The sequence below is a fragment of the Electrophorus electricus genome, chromosome 13 (assembly GCF_013358815.1).
Source record: "Electrophorus electricus isolate fEleEle1 chromosome 13, fEleEle1.pri, whole genome shotgun sequence".
Lineage (NCBI taxonomy): Eukaryota > Metazoa > Chordata > Actinopteri > Gymnotiformes > Gymnotidae > Electrophorus > Electrophorus electricus.
This window is the reverse complement of record NC_049547.1, coordinates 866065-891064: the sequence shown is the minus strand read 5'-3', so window position 1 is coordinate 891064 and position 25000 is coordinate 866065. Positions and strand designations below refer to the sequence as shown.

At 47.2% G+C, this 25000-nt stretch overlaps 2 protein-coding genes across 9 annotated transcripts in view; one reads left to right on the top strand and one right to left on the bottom strand.

The window, feature by feature from the left end:
- The window catches only part of kcnh1a (potassium voltage-gated channel, subfamily H (eag-related), member 1a), a 56955-nt gene extending 38803 nt beyond the window's left edge, over positions 1–18152 (top strand). Inside the window, 3 exon segments of the mRNA XM_035532683.1 lie at positions 2068–2171; positions 2173–2265; positions 16569–18152. Of these exon segments, the coding sequence (XP_035388576.1) occupies positions 2068–2171; positions 2173–2265; positions 16569–17411 (1040 nt within the window). The 3' untranslated portion in view covers positions 17412–18152.
- Positions 18153–25000, bottom strand: part of hhat (hedgehog acyltransferase) — a 67937-nt gene continuing 61089 nt past the window's right edge. For all 8 annotated transcript variants that reach the window (XM_035532685.1, XM_035532686.1, XM_035532689.1 and 5 more), the window contains one exon: positions 18153–22620. In XM_035532685.1, the coding sequence (XP_035388578.1) occupies positions 22535–22620 (86 nt within the window). In that variant the 3' untranslated portion in view covers positions 18153–22534. The remainder of the gene's footprint in view (positions 22621–25000) is intronic.

Genomic DNA, 25000 nt, shown 5'->3' with positions numbered 1-25000 from the left:
ACCAGTTTTGTTTTAAGAAAAAGACAAGGTGTCCTGATACTGGTGACAGACAGTCCTACAGACCAGAGCTGCTGTTAGTATTTGGTGCACACGTCCCTGACGCCTGGCTGGGGTTTAAATGCTCAGCAGAGAACAGAGTGCACAAGTGCTGGACTAACTGTCCTCACCAGGACATGTAAATGCATCAAAATTTTAAGTTTCAAGTTTGGTTTATTTGTCACATACATAGTCATACACAGTATAACTCGCAGTGAAATGGTTGAGATTGCTCTGTCCAAACTGAGGAAAGGAAAACAGGGGTGCATAGAGGAATATATATTCTATATATGTACAAAAATATATTAACAATGTATGTACAATATATGTATAGTATGTACAATGTATATATGGATATGCATATATGTATGTACATAATGTACAGTTCCATCTTATAATTGAACATATTTACAGTTATATGTTACATGGTGGGTTTTTTGTATGATTTAACCCTGTACAGGATTAAATAGAATTTAGCAAATTATAATTTAGGATTCTGTCCAATTTGAATTTCTCCATATAAATGCTACTAAACAAAGATGTGAAATATTATCCTCATATTACTTTACAAAAAGGCTGCAAGTGTGTTATAGCAATAACATCACTGTACATGTGAGACAGACACACACACACACACACTTATGAGCTTTCTTGCTCGTAAATGGACACCTCAGTAGACTGGATCTTTGTAAACTTCGTTTTGTGACAGCCTGTAATCTGGTTTGGCCGTAGTGCCGCTGGGTAACGGACTGAACCCATAAGCTCCTGTTTCTACGCACGAGACGCAGAGATCCGAGCCTGAGGGTCAGCATGTAGGAGCTGCCGTCTCCGTAACCACGGCACCGCTCACACCACACACGTTCTGAGTGGGAGATCGGAAGGTGAAACAGACTCACGATGGATGCTAAATACGAGTCACGTACGAGTTCATTACATCTCTGACATTTCTGATGCAGGAGTTTCTTTAGAGGTTTTACATAAATTAACTGAGAACCATCCAACTTAACAAACACTTGAGTTAATAAATACACAAAAGATTTTAACAAAAACATGTGAACGACATCAGTCTTTATAACCTGGAGTTTACAAGCAATAAAGCCCCTAAAGGGTGAGGTGTGTTTGTTAAACACCCTGAGAGGGTGAGGTGTGTTTGCTGTCCGGTGTGTCAGGCTGCACTTCCTCTGAGAGGATGTTTAATCCAGGAAGTCTGTCTGGTGTTAAGACGTTGGTAAGGAGGAGGACGATGGCTTTGTTGATGCTTTGATTTCAGCGAAGGAACGAGAGAATATTCTTCATGTCAAAACGTCTCCTTCACTCTCCGCCAGACATGCAAATGACCTGGAGCTCTTCACACAATGCGACCTGAGAGATTTCACCTTCCTGCACTCATTAACTGCGTGTGCGTGTGCGTGTGCATGTGCGTGGGTGTGTGTGTGTGTAAGCATATGCGCTCGGTGGCCCTGCTCTTCACAGGAAGCTGAGTTTGGAGTTGAATCATTTGTGCCATGTCCCTGCCAGCAAACATTCCAAGATCCGAATATTCGATCAGCTTCGTAATCAGCCAGACCTGTGAGTGTGTGTGACACCCACGCTGACAGAACACTCTTAGAGGGGTGGATTCCCAGATCACTGCTGCCCATGGAAAACTCAGCTCAGAACAATCACACAGAGAGAGAATTTTACATGCTTTCTTATTAAACTGGGGAAAACAAAGCCATTTGCCTTTGAGAGCTGTAAAATTTGGAACTTTTAATGAATTTTTCACAAATGCACAGTAATTGTCTGATGCAGTAATGTGGAAGCGTCACTGGGACTGGGAGCGGAAGAGTGTCTGCTCTCTCACAGATGATCTACACTGGTGCCCTGTTTCACACAGATACTGTAACAGCTTCGTGTATATGAGTGTATCCACACGCGCACAACTCCTCACAACATTCACATGTTCGGTTGTGTGTGTCTGCATGCAGGCGAAAAAAGTAAGGAAATGTCATTCTTGTATGTGTGTGTGTGCGTGTGTGTGCGTGCATGCAGGCAAAGGAGACGTGTTCGGCGATGTCTTCTGGAAGGAGGTGACATTGGCACAATCGTGTGCCAACGTGCGGGCACTCACCTACTGCGATCTGCACGTAATCAAGGCGCGATGCCCTGCAGAAGGTTCTGGAGTTTTACACAGCCTTCTCGAGTCACTTCTCACGCAATCTGCTCCTCACCTACAACCTACGCAAGCGTGTGAGTCCAGCTGTGTGTGTGTGTGTGTGTGTGTGTGAATACAAGACGACTCCCAGTACAGTAACGTCACCGCTGGGGTCGTCTGCCTTTTGTTGATACCAGTACTGGAAGTCCTCAGTCCTTAGCAGATGAACTTTCACTCTTCAACTTCAACCCTTCAGTTGGCTCAGATGAGCTGAGGGAAAGGACTGGTGGATATATTTGCTCCATGTACGACAGGGTGGTGTCAGAAGAAGCCTGTCTCCAGGAGGCTGCTTCTTTGAGGTCCAGGACTTTGATAGGACTGTTCCTGGTGTCCAAATCCTGAACAGTTCCAGCACAAAATAACAAAAATCAGTGCACGTATAAACACCGTTTTCCATATCACACACTCCCACCACCAAAAAACCAACTCTGTTCCAGTCTTCTATATCTCTACATGTTGGTTTGGAGGTCCAGACAGTAATAATGGTTCTAATTTTGGAGTGTGATTCGCACGTAGCCCAGTGTATGAGCCAGTGCAGTAACACGCGTAGTTATCGATCACGACACCAAACGTAGGTCTCAGATCGTTGCTATTCTTAGAGCCCAGAATGACTGGCTCCTCCCCCACTTGGAGGGGGCGTGGCGCCAGAGAGCGATGCGGACATCGGCATGGCGACCGGGTACACAGCAGTGTCCGTGACACCCACACACTGCACCTGACTGCTTCCGTAAGCCCTTAGGCATGCGAGCTCAGACCCTATGTCTCCACATCCATCCGTCCTTCATCAGTTATTTACTGGCAGCATTTTTAATTTTTTTGGATAAAAACTACGGACGCTTTTTATAGATGATCCTATAGGTGTCACTCTCTCCTTCTGTCGCTCGTGTAATTTTGTCCGTTTCTCTGTGTGTGTGTGTGTCTATATATACAGACTGAAGTTTACCTTCTTAGCTTCGCCCACTGAGCAGAGTGGCTTCATCCACTGAGCAGAGAGGACCTGCAGATGTTTAAAATATAACACTTTCCAAGGCCTTCCAGAGTTTGAGCTGTTTATAGATGACTTCTCTTCCTTTAGGTTTCCATAGAAACAATGTACCATAGTAACAATGCTTGTGCTAATGTCATGTCCACTGAAGTTTCTAACCACACATGAAGTGAAGGCACTCAACGAATCAACTAGCAAATTATCTTTTGATTGCGCAGTGCAATTTTATCTTTTGCACTTATGGTTGGTCCTAATGGTCTTGAAGCTTTGTCATATCTGTGGGATATTAGTGGTCACAGTGTCTTCATCATCCTGGAAGATTCTGGAAGCTTTCACCACTTTTTCCTACTTGCAGGATTTGTAAGGTCCAGAGGATGACTGGGTTTTAGTGGATTGTTGAGGATGTCAGGAGGGGTGACACTGACATATTTAGGAAATTCCCAGTCCGGGACGTCTCAACGTTCCCCTTGCTTTTGGAAGATGGAGTGTCAACTCCACAGAGGCAGAGACCGAACACATTGTTTTAACAGCTATATGCAAACGTTGAGATCAGCAGTGCAGCAGAAGGGGGCTGAAATGAGCTTGTTACTCTGTGAAATAATAATGATATTTGCGGTTTTATTGTGACCCACATAGTTGCTCCAGTTACCTTACGGTACAGAGGGGAGAGGAGACTTGGAGTGTGCTGTGCTAAGAATGGACACAGGTATGCATGCAGCTCAGGGCAACACCATATATATTGTTTATCATTATCGCAAAACCGCAACACGCACATCTTTAACCGCGTTACATTGTGTTACATTGTACCTGGATATCAGTGCAGGGGGCTGAATGTGTTCATATTGTAAAAGCCTAAGCCTAAAAGTGCTCTTTCTTGGGAGAGTGGTAGAGTTGATCTAGCTAAGATCCTGTGGGCTCTCCAGATCCAGGCGGATAAGAGAAGTGGCAGCACCAAGCGGACAATGTGACAGTAGATAAGACACAGGAATCAGCAGCAGTAATAGACGTGGCCATCCTGAGTGACGGAGACATCCAGAGACAGGAATATGAAAAGTTAGGAAAAACACCAGGGACTGAAAGAAGAAATTATGAGAAAGCTCGCCAGGTGGTTATAGAGGCACCTAGGGGTGAATCTGTCTCCAACGGATTCCAGGAATGATGATACCAAACTGTCCAGAAGAGCGTAGCTGTCCTAGGAACAGCGAACAAACTCAAACTTGAGACGGCATGACCACCCAACAGGAATTTTATTATGACGCAAGGGGAACAATGAAATATTACAGAAGTGGTTTTAATGTTATGGTTGATTGACGTGCAGCGTACTTCTACCAGTCATCCATGAACTTATTGTACAAATTCACTGGAGTCCACGTAATTATGAGAAGCACACACCTATCTCTATAAAAACGTCCCACAGTAGGTGGTGTATATCAGAGAGCAAACCATGAGTCATGAGGTGTGGAGAATTGCCTGTAGACCAGTGAAGCAGAAAAACCTGGTTGACTCCATCATTTTCAAATGGAAGAAGTTTGGAACCGCCTAGACGATCTTCCTAGACCTGGGAGCCCTGGCAAGTTATCAGAGACCAAGAACCCTTCAGGCAACCCAGGATCCAGAGTTCCGGAGTTCCGGAGTTCCAGAGCTCCAGAGTTCCAGTTTGGAAATAGGAGAATGTTATAGAAGGGCGATCCATGGTGCAACACTCCAGCAGTCAGGCCTGGTAGACAGAATCCATTCCGTACTAAAAGCCAAATGAGACCCCCCCAGATCAGACCCCCCTTTGAGTTCGCCAAACGGGACCTGAACAATTCTGACCATGAGAAGCAAAATCCTCTGGTTAGATTAAAGGAAAATCAGACTATGTGACCACAATTCCCAGCGGATTGCATGGATTATTTTTGGGAACCCTGATTATTCTGATCCCCACGGTGACACATGATAACAGCGTTATGTGGTGGGAATGTTGTTCTGTGATGGGGCTAGAGACAGTAGTCAGGACGCAGGGGAAAATGGAAGGCCGAAGAATATCGAGGAATTATGGGCGAAAACCTCATCTTGGGGACTTACATTTTAAAAGACAACGACCCAAAGCAAAGCACCAAAAAAACAGGCCTAGTTCTGGAAAGACGTCTGGAGTGGCTCAGCCGGAGTATGGACCTGAAGAGGATGAATGATTCTGTACGGAATGGGATAAACTTCCGACACAAAGCTGCGCCAAGCTTCTCATTCCCAAAAAGTCTTGAGGTTGTCATGGTACCAGAGGAGTTTTAACCAAACACTGAGGGCCTGAATGTACATGGAGCCTTTTAATATTGTACTACAGGCCTGTTTATCCATCACTACCATGTCCGGTTGGGGTGTGTGTGTGTATATTTTTATATATATATATTTATATATATATATATATATATATATATATATATGAGAGAGAGAGAGAGAGAGAGAGAGATTCAAAATTGTAGTGAAGAACAGTGTTTCCAGAGAACCAAGACAGCAATGAAATGCGATGTTTTATACACACACACACACACACAAACACACTATACATGTATAATATATAGTGTATATATACACACTATACATACTATAATATATATATATTTTATATAGGTATGTCACCATACCTCCAATTTGCATACACATAAATAAGAAATACTTCATCAGCCTAACACACAGACACACACACACACAGACACACACACACACACAGACTCACACACACACACACACACACCTTTGATTGATGGCTTATTCCTATCACATGACTCACGAACATGACAAGCACGTGAAAGGACTGCAATGTTGGTGTCACTCCTGAGCACACTTAGCATCACTCTGAGTCACCCCCCCCAGCAACATGCAGTCTCGGAATAACACTGTCGGAACGCCCTTCCGCCCTCAGCGCCACGGAGAAATTCACTCCAAAATGAACGGTGGGACAAAGAGTGCAGGAGTGAGTCATTTCCAAGCTAAGGACCTTGATGGCTGTCAGGCCTGGGAGCTAGTTTCTGAAGAACAGCAATAAGAGGGCTTTTCCCAAGGCGGCTTCTTCATCCCAGTTTGGGTTTAGAGTTGGGGGTGGGGCTTCTCTCATCCACCCACAATCTCCAGTTTGCTGTGAGACCAATCATCCAGTTGGGTGGCAGAACTTTTGTTTGTCACGTGACAGTCTTTTCCAAACGTGTTCAGGTGGTCTGGAGACGATAGACAACCGCAAATGAAGCCCCTCTCAGCCTTGGGTGAAAATGAATAAACCATTTCACTCACGTCCGTAAAAGAGACGGCAAACTTTTAGTTTATATGGAAATCAAGATAAGAAGTAATCTAAATTTAATTGAACATGCTAAAAAGGTACTTGTGGTGTAGACCTCCCAGATTTCGGCTTATGGGACGTCCCTGGAGCTTTGTCCTGTAGACCTCCCAGATTTAGGCTTATGGGACGTCCCTGGAGCTCTGTCCTGTAGACCTACCAGATTTAGGCTTATGGGACGTCCCTGGAGCTCTGTCCTGTAGACCTACCAGATTTAGACTTACTGGATATCACTGGAGCTCTGTCCTGTAGACCTACCAAATTTAGGCCTATGGGACGTCCCTCAAGCTCTGCAGGACAATGGTGATTCAACAGTGGATGTTTGTTGAATTTTTACAAAAAAATGTAAAAATTGTTTTCATACAAACAACTGTCAAAATGTCCTGTAAAGGTCCTGGACCGGTTAACTGCCTCCGTCTCGCAGCTCCGTACACACCAGCAATAACGCCCGTGCTCCCGAACTCTACAACATGTTACTTAACAGCCATTAGCTTGCATGCCCCCAATTCCACAGATACATCTGGGTGTCCCAAGCATCCGATTCAGAAGAAGGCGACTGCATTCCGCAGCCTAATCTGGGATGTGCCTGGGAACGCCATTCTATTACATAAACACGTGTATGACTGGCGCTTCAGAAACAGACAGAAATTTCATACGGTGTGTATCGGTACTTATTGCAGTAGTCATCAAGTATTATAATAAAAGAATCTGATGAAGCCTGTAGTATTTTGACCATAATTCTTTAAGTTTTTTACGGTATGCGAATGGTCACGATTCCTCCAAACATTCACAGAACGCTCATCTAGAACGTCTGTTTGGCCAGACTGCTCACAGGCCATAATTCTGTGATTCATTACAGAGTGTATTTTTATATTGCAACCTACTGTGAAGTGAATTCTGAAAAGTAATGATTAATAAACAATACAGTTTGGCCCTCAGGGTGAGGGATTTATGTTAAAGCGCTGCTGCTAATCTTAGCGGTAATTAGAATGTAGTGAGAGTGTGTGTGTGTGTGAGAGTGAGTATAAAGGGAGGGGACCAGGGCTTGGATGAAGCATCCATGTAGATGCACAACAAGAGTGCGGAGGATGAGAGGGCATTAGTGTATCTACATCCAGTTTGATGCTGTGTTTCAGAAATGGTGCTAAGCAATGTGTGTGTGTGTGTGGTCACCCAGGTAACACTAAATAAGCCTCTTTGCAGTAAAGCAGCTCAGGTGTGGTGTCCTGGGCTTATCAGGCTTTTGTTAGGGATGCAACAACTATACACACACATAGACAGACTCAGAAAGAGAGACATCCTCACACACACAGACACTCTATACACACATGCATTCACACACACACACACACACTATACACATGCGCACACATGCATGCACACACACAGACTCAGATAGACACAGACACTTACTATACACGTGTGCCCTCACACACAGAGATACACTGCACATGCACATGTACACACACACACACACACACACACACAGACACAGACACAGACACACACAGACATACACACACACAGACATACACACACAGACACACACACACAGACACACACACACACAGACACACACACACACATACACACAGACACACACACAGACATACACACAGACACACACACAAGACAAACTATATGTGGTAATTAATTTTCATTTATTTTGTCTTCAGCTAAACAAGTTCAATAACCCATCATAGCCTAAATGACAGCTGTCCTGGAGATGAGCATGCGTGTGTGTACTTTCCGTTTGTGCCAGCTGACAAAGTGAGCTAAAAACCCCAAAACCCAACACTGTGGAGATGTTAGACAAAGGGGAATGTGTTCTCCCATTGAGGAACACAAATTACCTCACCTTGTGTGTGTGTGTGTGTGTGTGTGTGTGTCAACCAGAAGGAAACCCCAAGGACGGTCTCTCTGCAGTAATTGATCTGAATAATAGTTTCTGTGTAGCCATAGTAGGAAAAGCATTCTGAATCTAACCAGATTCTGCACCCTGCTTTTTTGTTTTGTTTTTTTTTGTTTGTGTGTGTGCGTGCGCGTGCGTGTGTGTGCGCGTGCGTGCGTGTGTGCGCGTGCGTGAGTGTGTGTGTGCGTGCGTGAGTGTGTGTGTGCGTGCGTGTGTGTGTTGGTCTCTGAGTGACCGGGGGTCAAAGCTGAGGTATAAGGTTCTGTAAGGTGGTGATGAGTGTGTGGAAGCTGAAACCAGTCTGGCAGAGGAGATGGTGTGATAACATGGCCCAAACCCCTCACACACACACACACACACACTCACACCCACACCCACACCCACACCCACACTCACACTCACACTCACACTCACACCCACACTCACACACACACAGTGTGTTTGTTCTTTACCATTTCTAGCATGGTCCATTCCATGAGATTGACTAGTCTAATAATATTAATAAATAAATAATAAATACATATTCTGGATAAAGTCTGGTCACAGTAATAGAGAACAGGTGTCAGTCAGAACATTTTGCTTTCATGGCGTCCTGTGCACTCAGAGTGAGATAATTACCTTTATTAGACAGTCACAAACCTTCTCAGGAGGACATAAGAGAAATCTGGCTTATACTGAATAAATGTAAACAGTAGCAAAGGGCTACTCTCTCTCTCTGTAGCAGAGGGCTACTCTCCCTCTCTGTAGCAGAGGACTACTCTCTCTCTCTCTCTGTAGCAGAGGGCTACTCTCTCTCTCTCTCTGTAGCAGAGGACTACTCTCTCTCTCTCTGTAGCAGAGGACTACTCTCTCTCTCTCTGTAGCAGAGGACTACTCTCTCTCTCTCTGTAGCAGAGGACTACTCTCTCTCTCTCTGTAGCAGAGGACTACTCTCTCTCTCTGTAGCAGAGGACTACTCTCTCTCTCTCTGTAGCAGAGGACTTCTCTCTCTCTCTGTAGCAGAGGACTACTCTCTCTCTCTCTCTCTGTAGCAGAGGACTACTCTCTCTCTCTCTCTGTAGCAGAGGACTACTCTCTCTCTCTCTGTAGCAGAGGACTACTCTCTCTCTCTCTGTAGCAGAGGACTACTCTCTCTCTCTCTGTAGCAGAGGGCTACTCTCTCTCTCTCTGTAGCAGAGGGCTACTCTCTCTCTCTCTGTAGCAGAGGGCTACTCTCTCTCTCTCTGTAGCAGAGGGCTACTCTCTCTCTCTCTGTAGCAGAGGGCTACTCTCTCTCTCTCTGTAGCAGAGGGCTACTCTCCCTCTCTGTAGCAGAGGGCTACTCTCCCTCTCTGTAGCAGAGGGCTACTCTCCCTCTCTGTAGCAGAGGGCTACTCTCCTCTCTGTAGCAGAGGGCTACTCTCTCTCTCTGTAGCAGAGGCTACTCTCCCTCTCTGTAGCAGAGGGCTACTCTCTCTCTCTGTAGCAGAGGGCTACTCTCCCTCTCTGTAGCAGAGGGCTACTCTCCCTCTCTGTAGCAGAGGGCTACTCTCCCTCTCTGTAGCAGAGGGCTACTCTCCCTCTCTGTAGCAGAGGGCTACTCTCCCTCTCTGTAGCAGAGGGCTACTCTCTCTCTCTGTAGCAGAGGGCTACTCTCTCTCTCTGTAGCAGAGGGCTACACTCTCTCTCTCTGTAGCAGAGGACTACTCTCTCTCTCTCTGTAGCAGAGGACTACTCTCTCTCTCTCTGTAGCAGAGGACTACTCTCTCTCTCTCTGTAGCAGAGGACTACTCTCTCTCTCTCTGTAGCAGAGGACTACTCTCTCTCTCTCTGTAGCAGAGGGCTACTCTCCCTCTCTGTAGCAGAGGGCTACTCTCCCTCTCTGTAGCAGAGGGCTACTCTCCCTCTCTGTAGCAGAGGGCTACTCTCCCTCTCTGTAGCAGAGGGCTACACTCTCTCTCTGTAGCAGAGGGCTACTCTCTCTCTCTCTGTAGCAGAGGGCTACTCTCTCTCTCTCTGTAGCAGAGGGCTACTCTCCCTCTCTCTGTAGCAGAGGGCTACTCTCCCTCTCTGTAGCAGAGGGCTACACTCTCTCTCTGTAGCAGAGGGCTACTCTCCCTCTCTGTAGCAGAGGGCTACACTCTCTCTCTCTGTAGCAGAGGGCTACACTCTCTCTTTCTGTAGCAGAGGGCTACTCTCTTTCTGTAGCAGAGGGCTACTCTCTTTCTGTAGCAGAGGGCTACTCTCTTTCTTCTCTCTCTCTCCCTCTCTCTCTCTCTCTCTCTCTCTCTCTCTCTCCTCTCTCTCTCTCTCTCTCTCTCTCTCTCTCTCTGTTTTCCGGGACAGTGGAGAAATAAGGCACAGGTCTGTGCACGTATGAAGTGAGGACAGTACAGTGTTGCCCTTTTGTTTGTGAACAGAGCTATTCTGAGGTGGGATCAGCGCGGCTGTTACACCAGCAGACTGGTAATGTCACACCTGCTGTTTCCTTTCTCCCATACTGTTACAGGCGAGTTGATTTCTAACAAATGGCTAGAAATGTGTTCACCCTACAAAATCAGTGAAGTGTGGCGTCAGGTGACCTTAGTGCCCCGGCGTAGCTGACAGATTAGAGCACTTACTTGGACTTCGATGCTAAAGGCATTCCGGAAACTGGCCATGAGACTCTGCTCGCATTGGTTCTGCTCTGAAGTCTGTGTGGAGAGTAACAGCACTCCCGGTGAAGTCCAGGGAACTGTGTAACCTCCAGAACCACTGTGTTCCCTCTGATACTGGGCCAGACAGAAACACAGACGGACGGGCAGACAGCTCCATTGTGAATGAGGAAAAAGGCTGCAGCGTGGGTTTCAAATGAAACTGTATTGTGCTGAAACCTGAGGGCGGCGCGGAGGAGACATCAGCTAAGTGGATGAAACAGGAAGGTGACCGTGGGTCATCCACACCATTCTAGCCCAGCGAGTCACCATGGGAACAGAACATATACAGAGCAGGACTAGATCAGAATGGAGGTCTACAGACTGTGTCTGAGCACTGTGTGGACTGGCCGGTACTGTGTGTGCTGCAGGAAGTACCTGATAAATAGAAGGAAGTAGAACAGTATAGAGTTATAGAGAGCGTCTTCTAGAAAGCTCTGTGGAAAATGTGTCTTTTAGAAACGGCGAAGTGCCGTGCAGAATTCAGACACAAACCTTTTCATTCACTTCATTTCTAGTCAAAAGACCATTAAGTATGTCAAGGCCATTGCGCTTTTCATTTCTCAAAGAAAGCAGGAAAGATTTTATCAGAAAATCACACAAAGCCTCCAATATTAAGTATAATGTGAAATGTAAAAGTATTTAATTTGCTCCAACTGATCAGTATTTAACCTGCTGCAGCTTTAGCCCATACAGTCTGAAGACCCACGAGGTACAGCTGTGCGCCTCAGCAAAATGTCTGACATATCCTGACGTTCCGCACCGCTGCCGCTTGCTGGAGGAAGCGCAACCTCTGGGCTTGTTCTGTATTTCATCTGGGACCATACAGGAGATGTGTTCTGGGACAGGCTCACAGGGACAGGTTTGCTATGATGGTAATATGGAGCGTTGGAACTTCAGGGTGTCTACCTGGACATCGGTCATGCTGGCACTGGAGGGTTTTTTTTTTTAAACATTTTTACTTTTCTCCACATAAATGACTTTTTTTTTTTATTACTACACACCTTGGAATGAGATTTGTGTGTGAGTAAGACTTCAGATGTGAGTTTGTGTGTGTGTGTGTGTGTGTGTGTGTGTGTGTGTGGAAGGTCTCACTCCTTTTCCATTAACATAAATAATGCAGAAGCAGTATTGGAGAGATTCCTTATAAATAAAAACAAGACATAAAATAAAATTAATTAAAACGTATGCCCCCCCACACCCCTTTATTCCCACAATGTAAAGATCAATACTTTCTATCAATACTTTCTAAGCTTAGTCTTTATGCTTCATGCAAGCAAAAACCCAGCTCACACTAAAACACAGTGAACACTCTTTTAAACTGGTCTGACAAACCCAGCTCACACAAAAACATAGTGAACACTGGTTTAAACTGATCTGACAAACCCAGCTCACATTAAAACACAGTGAACATTAAAGGTACAACAAGCATAAATCTCCATGAAAAACTACCATCTCTAATTCAGTCACAGCATTGGGTCCATACATAATGGGTGCTCCATTAGACTAAAAACCCCAAATAAATATTGGGATCGTAACGTAAAATAAGTTATTTACTTATTTACGGCTTAGTGTTTACCACCATACCGTAGACACTCGGAGACACCTGGCTGGATGCCCTGACTGCTTGTGCCATAAGTTCCTAATCAGTACTGACCACAAGTCAGACTGCTAACCAAGTAACTGGCAATCAGAAAGATCTGTGTAGTCAGTTCCTCACCTAGTTATCTGAGCTAACATGAGGCAGCTTTGTTTCCGTGGTGACGTTAGGACTTAGGCAAAACAGCGGCACTGTAATGGAACCATCATGTCCTTGTATGGGAAAAGAAGCCAATCATTTGGATAATTACGCATAAAAGTCTGCCGGTGTCGTGATTTCACATTGCAATTGCCGCCTTCTTTTACATGTGGTAGCAGAGCTCTGCTCAGTTCTGTAAAACTGTTCCAAATCCAGACAAATGAGGAAAACTAACAGACTTACTGAGGGCACCTTTAATAGTCCTGCCAGGACTGGCTGCAGGCGTCCGACCAGTTCCCTTAAGCAGAAACATCGCAGGTGTCCCAGTAGCACACCTGCTGCAGGTGGAGCAGGTCCAGAACACGGTGGAGTCCAGAGACACTGGACAACACCGAGGAGGCGGGAGGACTCGCAACACAGGCAGGAAGGGGGAGAAGACGGAACATCTCGGCTTTAATCCGGAGAGAGCTCGATGGACTGAGCCTTTCCTCTGTGTACAGAGGCTGATGGGAACTCTTGGACGCTGTATACGCCGTCTTTACTGCTGTGCTCGGTCTCTGCGTCTGTCTCTGTGCGCTGCAGGAGGCTTTTAGAGTGAATGATGGACCATCGAGACTGAAGCCAGGAGCTCTGATGCAGCACTGCCTGCTCAGCTCAACCTCACACACACACACACACACAACCTTAAATATATTTAAGGTGGAGTGACACAGTCGGATTTGAATAATTTGAATATTTGAATATTCATTAGGGATTTATTGCCTTAATCTTCAGTTGTAAGGGGAAAGAACCCCCGCCCCCAATTGCTTAATGACCCAATTGCTTAATGACGCATCTTTTGGATCTGTTTATTGTGGTCATCTTGTAGTCCATGGATCTGTTCATTTGTGCGTGCGTGCGTGTGTGTGTGTGTGTGTGTGTGTGTGAGAGATTGTGTTCTGATGGTTTGGGTAGATAATGTAATGTCATTTGGGGTAGCAGTGAAATGGATGTATGGATACATTAATATGATAATGACGTGAGGCCATTCAGTGTCATGCATATATGTGCACACTTGATGCGTGTTTTAGCAGTCGACCTTCCTGGGTCATATGCGCGCACACACACACACACACACACACACAGGCATGCACTTGGAAGCAGACAGGCCATATCATTTGCAGGAACAGTCATTGGTGTGCGTGCATGTGTGTGCTCATCTGTGAGAATGACAAATTGCAATGTTTCACTCTGGGCTGCTCAAATTCCAGTTTAGTTAAACTAAATCAGGATGCAAATTGCCAACGTGTCAAATCCAGTCACAATACGCTCAGACTAATACACACGAGATCAGTCCCACGAGAGGGAAGTTAGGCAGAAATGTTCTAGTGTGTTTCTGCTGTGTGTATACGGGGGTATATGGGAATGTGTGTGTGTGTGAATGTAAGAATATAGATAGTTTTGATTACGTTTTGGTAATGAAACAGGCTCCATGGCATCATAAACCATCTACCAGACTAACGACTGTGTTCAGCACTGACAGGAGTGTTGACTATTCTAGCATCAGTCATGTCAAGATTTCTGTTCTTCGTCGAGTTCTAATCCAGCCAGAGAAAAAAATGCCCTTCACACTAGTTGAGTGGAGGGTATTGATATGGCCCGTATAGAGGACTGGCACAATGTGTGTGTGTGTGTGTGTGTGTGTGTGTGTGTGTGCGCGCAATGCAGAAACGCCATGCTGACCAGAAGCATGAGAAGTACAAGATCTGCAGAATTTGCCATTATACAAGGCAGAATGAGGTGTGTGCACACGCATGTGTGTGTGCTGCTTTTTGTTACCTGAAATATGATTGATATGATTTGAACCAAACATAAGAAACAGTGTTTTCCTGTTTAAATATTGATTACGCAATACAGCCCAATAATGAAACCCCCAGATAGTGACAACAGAGCCCCATGTTGCCATGGCGCCGTAGTGAATGTGTACGAGGGCTCAGGAGGCACCAGAGAACACTTTCACACACACTCTCTCAGTTTCAATTTCCTTTCCTCATTCTCCCTCTCACGTTCTGCTCCTCTCAGAAATTCACAGAGTGTGCAGTGTCAGTTTGAGGTCTGGTCTATACATCTAGATGTGTGTGTGTGTGTGTGCGTGCGTATAAAGTACTGCACATGAGACTTAGGTAGTGCCAGAGAAGCTTGGAAAGAAACTCTAAACATCACAAACGCACTCCAGTCTGAGGGAAACATGGAACAAACATATAACACACAGGTCCTTGTGTACCTTATGCACACACACACACCCTCCTGGCCCGTGTGTTGGGTCCAAATCCAGGGCATACCCATTACCATGAACTGAGCTCTGCGCCGAAACACTGACTGGGTGTTTGGTCAAGTGTGGCTTTGACACTGTAATGACAGCGGCGTGGCACTGGGCGCCGAGTTAGTGGAGTTCATTATAATATTCATATGTTTACAGGGCTTTAAAAAGTGCTTTACATATGAAAGACAAAACGGACAATTACACTGTAAAGGAGAAAGAAGAGAAGAATAAATAAGACAAAGCCGCAGCAAATGGACAGTGTGCTCACCAGCCTGTCTCGGGTTCTGGCAGTGGTGCTGTCACTGCTGGGCTGAGAGCAGAATTACTGTGTGTGTGGTATTCTAGTCGCAGTAAACACACAGACAGATTGGCTGGACAGATGCTTTGAGTCTCCACCCCATCTTGTGAATATTCATTGCAGCAATATGAATATTAACATGTGAAAGATGGCTTCATAATCAGTTGGCCTGTCCAGAACTCTTTAATGACTGGAACAGGCTGCCTCCTTGTCGTGTGTGTGTGTGTGTGTGTGTGTGTGTGTGTACTGTTGACTCCCATTGCAGCTCTTTCTGCTGCACAGAAAAGTGTAAAGACTTCTTTGTAACTGATGTGTTGAGGAGGTCCAACACAAGACATGCAGGAGAAAAGTCGCCAAGGACAGACAGGAGAAAGGAGATCTTGACAAAAGCGGAGAGAGAACATGGAGTTACCACTGATGTCCCTGCTGGAGAGCGCAGGACAGGCGGGTTAATGGAGACACATCCTTCATCCCCACCCCTCATCCGCCAGTCTCGTCTTCCTCAGGCTTCTCTCACTCACCCCGACAGCAAGCTGCCCCGTACACCCCAGGGGTCTGTGCACCCAGGGAATCGGCCCACCCAGAAAAAGACGAAGAGAAATCCAGTGGCTTTAAAATATGAATGAATGCCAAATGAATAAAGGACTCAGAGAGTGCGGGTGTAGAGGGGTGGAGACGCGGGTGTAGGGCGTTAGGATCCCACGGTTCAGACCCGGCTGAGGGACCAGGACAGGATCCAGTCCTGGGTTTTGTACTCCCCGGAGACTAACTCATGCCGTGTTCCCTGGTCAACCAGTCCGTTACAAAACAGCAAATATCTGGTACTGGTAGTCTGGAATACGACTGCCGACACACTCTCCTGATACGATGACAACATGGTGCGGTCAGTTCTGTAAACTGTTCCGTTAACTGAGAGTTTGTGCTGGAGTTTTACGTCACATGCCATTAGACTGGGAGAACTGGTCCCCATCATCTTACTTTTAGATGGTTGACGATGGCCAGGGTCCTTAAAGGGGTGTGTAGTAATGTTATTTCTGACTAATGCATGGGTCAGTTATCACCTATGTGCGGTTTGTTTGGGCACAGATGTGTACAGATGTTCACTTTTCTTTTTTACCTAGATCGTCTTCAGGAAGATAAGTGATGTCAAGCGTGAGGAAGAGGAGCGTCTGAGGAGGAAGAATGAGGCTCCGCTGAACCTGCCTCCTGACCACCCTGTGCGGCGTCTCTTTCAGCGCTTCCGCCAGCAGAAAGAGGCCCGCCTTGCCGCAGAGCGAGCCAATCCCGAAGAACACGACCCAGAGAAGGGACACGCCCACTGCGAGGCCATTGTCCAAGACGTGGTGGCCACCACCAGTATAGTCACAGTGACCGAGAGCCCAGCCACGCCCATCCCCTCAAACGCAGCCTGCAGCCACGCCCCTGGGCCTTCTGACCGGGCGTTGCTGCAGGCGCCGGTGCCCTCGTCCCTGGCCGGTGGCAGGGTGTCAGAGGTGCGCGCGGCTCGCGGCTGGGGGCGTTTCCGGGAGAGCACGGCCAAGCCGGAGGGTTGGGTCAATGTGGCGAAGGCGGAGTCAATGGAGATCCTACCTGAGCGGAGCTGCAAGTCGGCGGAGCCCAGCAGTCTGAAGAAGACCGACTCGTGCGACTCCGGAATCACCAAGAGTGATCTGCGCCTGGACGAGGGCGGGGCACGCACCCCCGGAGAACGCAGCCCCGTCCAGCCCGACGGCCGGCCCCCGCCCATCCCCGAACACCCGCTCCACGGCACGCTGATCGAGCTCCGCGCTGAGCTCAAGGAGGAGCTGTCGTCGCTCAGCGACCGCATGGTCGCCCTGGAGACGCAGGTCGCCGAGGTGCTGCGGTTGCTAAGGAGCCGGAAGACTCCGCCCTCACCTGTTTCCCTGTTCCAGGTCTCGCGGCCCACGTCACCGGGCTCAGACAACGAGGATATCTTCTCCTAAACGTGGAGGGTGTGCGCACAGGCACGCGTATGGGACAGAGGGCTGAGGAGGACAGAGTGTGTGTGGAGGCCCGGATGGACGGAGCTGACGGTTTGTTCTTAGATTGGTGGCGTCCACAGACGTAGCAGCAGAGACTCGACAGACGTGTGAGGTGCTCATGGCACAAATACACACACGGGCTACTGCAGGAGCGCGCGCACACACAAACGAAAGAGCCAGAGAGAGGATCTCTCACCCTGAGGTAGAAGATCTGAGATGCTGAAGGGATGGTACGTTTGATGTCAAACACACACACACACACACACAGCTGTAGTGCTACAGCACTGCTCTGTTAACCCCTTGAGATGTGAAGAGAGAATGGACCTACTGTGACAGACAGTTGTCATGGAGACGCAAGAGTCCTATCTGGCAAGCACTGTTCTCTGGTGTTTAGCGCACACACACACACACACACACACACACACACAGTTCTTCTCCCAGGCTGATAAACGGATGTGTTCCGCTCAGACTGGTGACTGGCTCCTTCACTTCCTCTTTGAGGGGTTTTGGGAAAGGAGGTCCCCAATGAGAAGGATGGTATTGCCTCTCATAGCACGCCCATGTTACTGACTCCGCCCCTGAAACACTCTTGCTACTACACTTAGTGGCTGAGTCTTCCTGAACTGATGGAAAATAGTGCAAATCATGTATTACAGACAAACTCACACACACACACACACACACACACACACACACACACACACACACACACACACACACACACACACACACACACACACACAATTAAATGTGCATGTCATCACTGTGGCCTTTCTACTAGCTTTGATGTGTATGTCTCATTATTCTGGGTTAGAGATCACAAAAACACTTATCAGTAATACATCCTTCTCACACACACACACCTGTGACACTTCTGGTCATTACACTTGGGTTGGTTTTGCGGGTCCCAGAACAGAGGTCAGCAAGCTTCAGCTTTAACGTCTGTCCTGGCTTTTTGCAGTAGTGTCTCAACGTGAAGCTATGCTACGTGCCGCGCCCTCCAAACTATTCGGACAGGGAGGACACATTCATTATTTTTGCTGTATTCTTGAGCAACTGTAACGCACCTTCTTATTAATAAGCATACGCCGTGTCTCCCAATCACGGATATAACGAATTAACGGGAAGGAACGTGGTCAGAAACGCGTGCTGAAAAATACCACTGAAATGACGTGTCCCAATACTTATGATGCCCAGTCCCGTGAACACTTTAAGCTTGTGTCTGCTGTAAGAGAGATTGGACTTCACTGTCCCAGTACTCCAGAGTCTGAGGATCCGAGTGAGTTTGTGTACCTGCCCTCATCCCATTGTCCTGCCCCTTCCTCGCTGTTCCTACATGTTTTCACACAGTTCTATCCGTGTGGAGCTGAATTCCAGGCTGGCGTTTTCCTCCCCTGCTGTTCCGTGCCTGCAGACCGAAACGTTGCACTGAACTCCGGCACTTGCTCATTCCGTTTAACTTTTATTTTCGCCCCGGTGCAGGTCCCTAGCCTTCTCTGCTCTTTCACAAGGTCTGTGCCTGTTGGCATGTGGACGGACAGAGGGGACCGAGCCTCCTTCGAGTCTTGGGAAGCTGGGATGTGGAGAAGCAGTGCTTAGGAGTTGCACCAAGTGTGTGGCAGCTGGAGCTGTAACTTCCTGGCATTAAACTGTGACGTAGGTTCACTTCCAGGTCAGGCTGTTCAGGGGAGCTGTCCGGTACTGAAGGGACTTACAGTAACTCGAGTGGGGGTTACATTCACGAACCTTAGGATGCAAGTCCAGGATCAGACTTTGTCAAAATAGCATGCGCATGCTTCTGTGTGTATATTCAGCTAGTACACAATGCATGTGTGTGTCTTTGTGTATGACGTCTAAGTGAACCTTAGTCTGAGCTGGGCTTGGGAGCTTAACACCTCCTGTGCACCTCCCCCCAGTTCCTGCCTGGATCAGGCTTTCCTAACACAGCATGACTGGTGGGATATGCAGGAATAAACCACTAATCTGTTTTTTTGCTGGTCAGAATAGAGGATTATGGGTTTTTTAAGCTTTAAAATGCTTAGATCATCCCCAAAGAAGGCACGTGTCACGGGGAGGTTGAGTTGGGGATTTGTTATGATGGGTGGACACAAGATCACTGAAGATGTGAAGATCTGGACTGAAAGGCACTTGAAAACACAACTGACCAACAACAGCAAGACCTTCAATGACAAATATTAGAGACGATCCTCGAATGTCATTTATATCTCAGTTATGATAATGTGAAAACTGTACCTTAAAGCTTTGTAAGGCTTTGTGAGACACATGAGAAGTCAGTGATTGACGGTGAAGGTGCATGATTTTTTAAGTACAAAGCAATAAGAATGCCTCATTTAAACAGACACAATGCACTTCCTACTGACGGAAGGGAGAGGAAGACTGGACAGACCAGATGAACAGACGAGCAGAACGAGAATTCTTTATAAAACTGCACTGCACCAAATCAAGAAAAAGAGGAACCGAAAGAGCGTGTGTGTTTGTTAGCAATGTTTTGGCTAATGGAGCTAAGCGCTCCCAGTGTTGGGTTTGCCATGGACACGCTGCACCGTAACGAGTCCGCTAGCACCTGCCTGAAACACTGCTCTGTAAAGAGTCCAGTGCAGGAGGTTCCAGGGCTACAGCCTGCTTGCACACCACACAGTGTGCATGTTTGCACAATAACAAGCAGTATCAGAAGAGTTTGTGCTCTCCGTTCAAATGAAAAGCAGTGATTTCATGGACCTTACAGGCCTTGTTCCTTAGGTAGTAAACCAGCGTGACTGAGGAACCAGCCTACCATACACTGCAGCTCTCTCTAGCTCCAAAGCCTGGGACGGTTCTGACGTCAGGCAGATTAAGGCAGAGACTGGATCTCTGCTCCCCTGACACAGTTATAGCTGTAGACCAAAAGGGTTTTCGATGGCGGAGCCCACTGAAGCGTGAAGTGTAGTCCCAAGCTGCGTTTACTGCGTGTTTACTGAAAGAACGTATTCATATTGTGTCCATGTTGTTTCAGATGGACATACTTGTAAAGCACAAAAAAAAGTAAAGAAATTTGTAAAGAATATGTAAATTATTTATGATAATAAAATATTTTATACACATTCCTTGTCTGTGAATATATTTTCTGCCACTGCTATTACAAAAAACTATTTAACAGCAACATAAAAAACAGTGAAGAAACTGAGTTTACCAGACACTTGTGAGTGGATGGGTCGTGATAACTGGGCTCCCGACACTGCGTGCCCACAGCCGTGCCCCGTCCCATACCTTCCAGCAGAGCGACCCTGAAGCAAGGCCACCTGTTTGTTACCCAAGCCTTTGCGTGGAGAGCCTCGGGGAGCCTCGGGGAGCTGTGAGGTGAGGAGCAGTGCGCTTCTGTGGCGCTGAGGGCCCAGCAAAGCTGCCCACTTCGGCTGGCCCTTAAAGGCGCTGGAACACGGGCTGTTGGGTGGGTGTGTTACCCAGGTGGCTCTTTGCCAGAGGGGGTGTGGGTGTGTGTGTGTGTGTGTGTGTGTGTGTGTGTGTGTGTGTGTGTGTGTGTGGGTGTGTGTGTTTCAGTGCAGGTGGTGGGTGACAGCTGTGTAACCCTGTGGAATGTAGAAGAGTAGACAAAGGCTTGTGGAGGTTGTACTTGTGAAACTACACATGTGCACACACACACACGCACACACACACACACGGGGCACTGGACCTGCCGTCTATCTGACATACACATCAGGGAAAGAGCAGGCCACTCTGAAATTAAACTGAGCATATTGGAAATATTCCCTCAGCTCTATGAAGAGAGAGGGATGGAGATAAAGAAGTGGAAAAGAGAGTCATACACAGAAAGATGGAGATCGCAAGAAAGAGACAAAGAACAGAAACAGAAGGGTAGGGGTTGGGCTGGCCAGGGAGGTCTGGACATACGCTGGCAGCGTATCTGAGAAAGTGGAGGAGCTCTTCCCAGTGACACGTCATAACAGCACCCCCACACACACCATCACAGTCACAGGCCGTCATACACCATCACAGATGCACACCGTCACAGGCCGTCATACACCATCACAGACGCACACAGTCACAGACCGTCATACACAGTCACAGACCGCCATACACCATCACAGACGCACACCATCACAGACCGTCACAGACGCTCACAGTCACAGACCGTCATACACCGTCACAGACACAGACCGCCATACACCATCACAGACGCACACAGTCACAGACCGCCATACACCGTCACAGACGCACACAGTCACAGGCCGTCATACACCATCACAGTCACAGACCGCCATACACCATCACAGTCACAGACCGCCATACACCGTCAGACGCACACCGTCACAGGCCGCCATACACCATCACAGACGCACACCGTCACAGGCCGTCATACACCATCACAGACGCACACAGTCACAGACCGCCATACACCGTCACAGACGCACACCGTCACAGGCCGTCATACACCGTCACAGACGCACACCGTCACAGGCCGTCATACACCATCACAGACGCTCACAGTCACAGACCTTCATACACCATCACAGACGCACACAGTCACAGACCGCCATACACCGTCACAGACGCACACAGTCACAGACCGCCATACACCGTCACAGACGCACACCGTCAGTCACAGACAGTCATACACCATCACAGACGCACACCGTCAGTCACAGACAGTCACACAGTCTCTAGTTTAAAGTTTTGGCAGATTAAATTACACTCATTCTGATATATGCACCCCCCTCCCACACAGACATTTTTGTGCATTCCAAATAAATATAATATTTGAGGTTGAAACTGTAGCGACAGACACTCCTAATCTGTGTCCCGTAATCTCTGTACGCAGTTCTGTTTGTGACGGGCACATTCAGTGTTCACTCAGGGCCCGTATCCATGGAGACACACATTTGCCTTCGCAGCCTTAGCTACGCTGGACAGTGACTCACTGCTCCAGGCTCGTTCTGACTACGGTGGTCCTGTGTAGTGGACAGGAGACTGGCTGGGTGGAACGCGAGTAGTGGTGATGGGTGTGGTTAGGGTGGAGTCGCCATACTGGGCATAGACAGAGTGGTGAGGAGGTGGAGCTTCCCCACTCATGACTGCTTACGATCCACTTCCAGCCCAACCTGGGCAAAGCAATAGAGAAAAGCTAACATAGGAACAGCCATGGTGGACCAACCTGAAGGAGAGAGAGAGAGAGGGAGAGAGAGAACGAATATGTTAGAGTTCAGTAAAATCAAAAACAGAACTTTTGCAGATGATGACACATTCCGCAGCTAACCAAAACCAAAGTGGTCATTTCCAGTGTTGGAGCCCAGAAATATACGACACGTAACGCAGGAGACACCTACACCGCACGGGAAACATGAGACAGAGAATGCTAGACTACAGAGGAAGGGAGAACGTTAGGACGAAAGAGAGAGAGAGCAAAAGAAAGCGTGTCCGCTGCCTGTGGACAGACAGGTGCTCCGCAGGCCGGGGCAGAGCAGGGGGCTGGAATACGTCCTCTCAGCAGGACGGGCAGCTCTACACTGGGCACAGAGATAAAGGCACACCAGTCCATGAACCAGAGTTTGTAAACAGCTCGATTTAGTAAACAAGGTTTTGTCGACAGAGTTCAAGGAGTGACTGAAACTGGATCCTGTAAAAGAAAGAGAAAGACTTCCCATAGAAGACACACACAGTCATGCATGTGTACACACACCGTGGAGTTTAGAAGGTTAGTTAACTGTGCTTCTAGCTCTTACTTCTCATCTGTCAATGGAAGTGTGTGTGTGTGTGTGTGTTGTGTGGTGTGTGTGTGTGTGTGTGTGTGTGTGTGTGTGTGCGTGCGAGAGAGAGAGAGAGAGAGAGAGAGAGAGACAGAGAGAATCATGGGCATAATTCCAATATAATGTCTCCGGATGTCTATGTTTATTAATCAGTCTGTGAGTGAGTAATGTGTTATTTGATTCCTTTTTTGGTTACAAATAATATAATACAACTTCTGTGGTGGCAAAATTGATTAACTGACTTAAATCGTTACATTATATTTTGTGTGTATGTGTATATGTGTGTGTGTGTCAGACAGAAGTACATCCATATCATTCAGACACATCATTCAGTACTTCTGCCTGACTACTGAATTAGCTGAGTACTACGCCACCCTCCCACTCACTGCAGGACTGATGGCAGCTCAACACTAGCTGGTCTCTTCACTCTGACAAACACAATCAGCTTCATCATCATTGTCATCGTCACCTGAACTTTTTTACTGAAGTTTATTGGCTTGAAACTTTAAAAGGTTTTGGCGTTACATACTGGGAGAGTAAAATGGGTGAATCTATGGATCCTTCGCATCTAAAACCCGCGGTATAACTCAGAAAGAACGACCGTCAGTCGGAGGAGTTCACCAGTGCTAACGGTGTCCAACCTCGAAGACCCATCTGAACAGAAACCACTTACAGGCAATCAAATATTTAACCTGTTGAGAGAAGCACAGAGTCAGAAAGGCTCCCGGAGCACAGCGGTTGCCATGGGGTCCTGAAATGACCTGAACAAACGAGGAACGTGCCCAGGTGAGGAGACCATGTTAGCAGGGCAGCAGACCAATCAGAGAACACAGAGAAGGGCAGCAGACCAATCAGAGTGCTCGGAGAAGGGCAGCAGACCAATCAGAGAACACAGAGAAGGGCAGCAGACCAATCAGAGAGCTCGGAGAAAGACAGCAGACCAATCAGAGAGCTTGGAGAAGGGCAGCAGACCAACCAACCCCCCCCCATATAATCACAGAGACAGAGCAAAAGACAGACACCCCCACATACAGAAAAAGCAACTGTTATAGTGGAGAAGGCAAAGTGAAACTGAGTGTCTGTCAATACAGCCTCTCGAATGAGAGAGAGAGAGAGAGAGAGACAGAGAGAGAGAGAGAGAGAGAGAGAGAGAGAGGGGCCAGGACACAGTGATGGAGAGACAGTGTGGGCAGGTCATCATGTCTGATTGCCCTTCAGGTTTTTTCAGAGTCACTGACAAATTAACACGTGTGTTTTGTCATGGCAACGGCCACTTAAGCATGTGATGACCCTCAATGAATCAATGAATATATTTTTCTCCGGAAACACTAAACATTACCTGCCTGGAGTATGGAGAGAATAAATGATTCAGCTTCACATGCTCATTGTGTGTGCGCGCGTGTGTGTGTGCATGTGAGTGAGTATATGTGTGTGTGTGCACGCCTTTAGAAAGAATGGAAACCATGATATTTACATATGCATTTACAGCATTTATCTGACGTTTTTATCCAAAGCAACTTCCAATTCTGACTAATCACAACTTGAGTAATGGAGGGTTAAGGGTCTTGTTCAGGGGCCCAACAGTGGCAACCTGGCAGTGGTGGGACTTCAAGTGAGTAATTACAGCTACCAAGCAACTAACAACTAGGTTTAGACAACAAGCCTTGAATTTCACAGAATCTAAGAAAAGTAAGTGAACTCGGAGCCTACCTTCTCCAACCAGATGATAATCCAACGAGACAAACCAAAGCACATACACACACACGAACCTACATGCACCTACACACG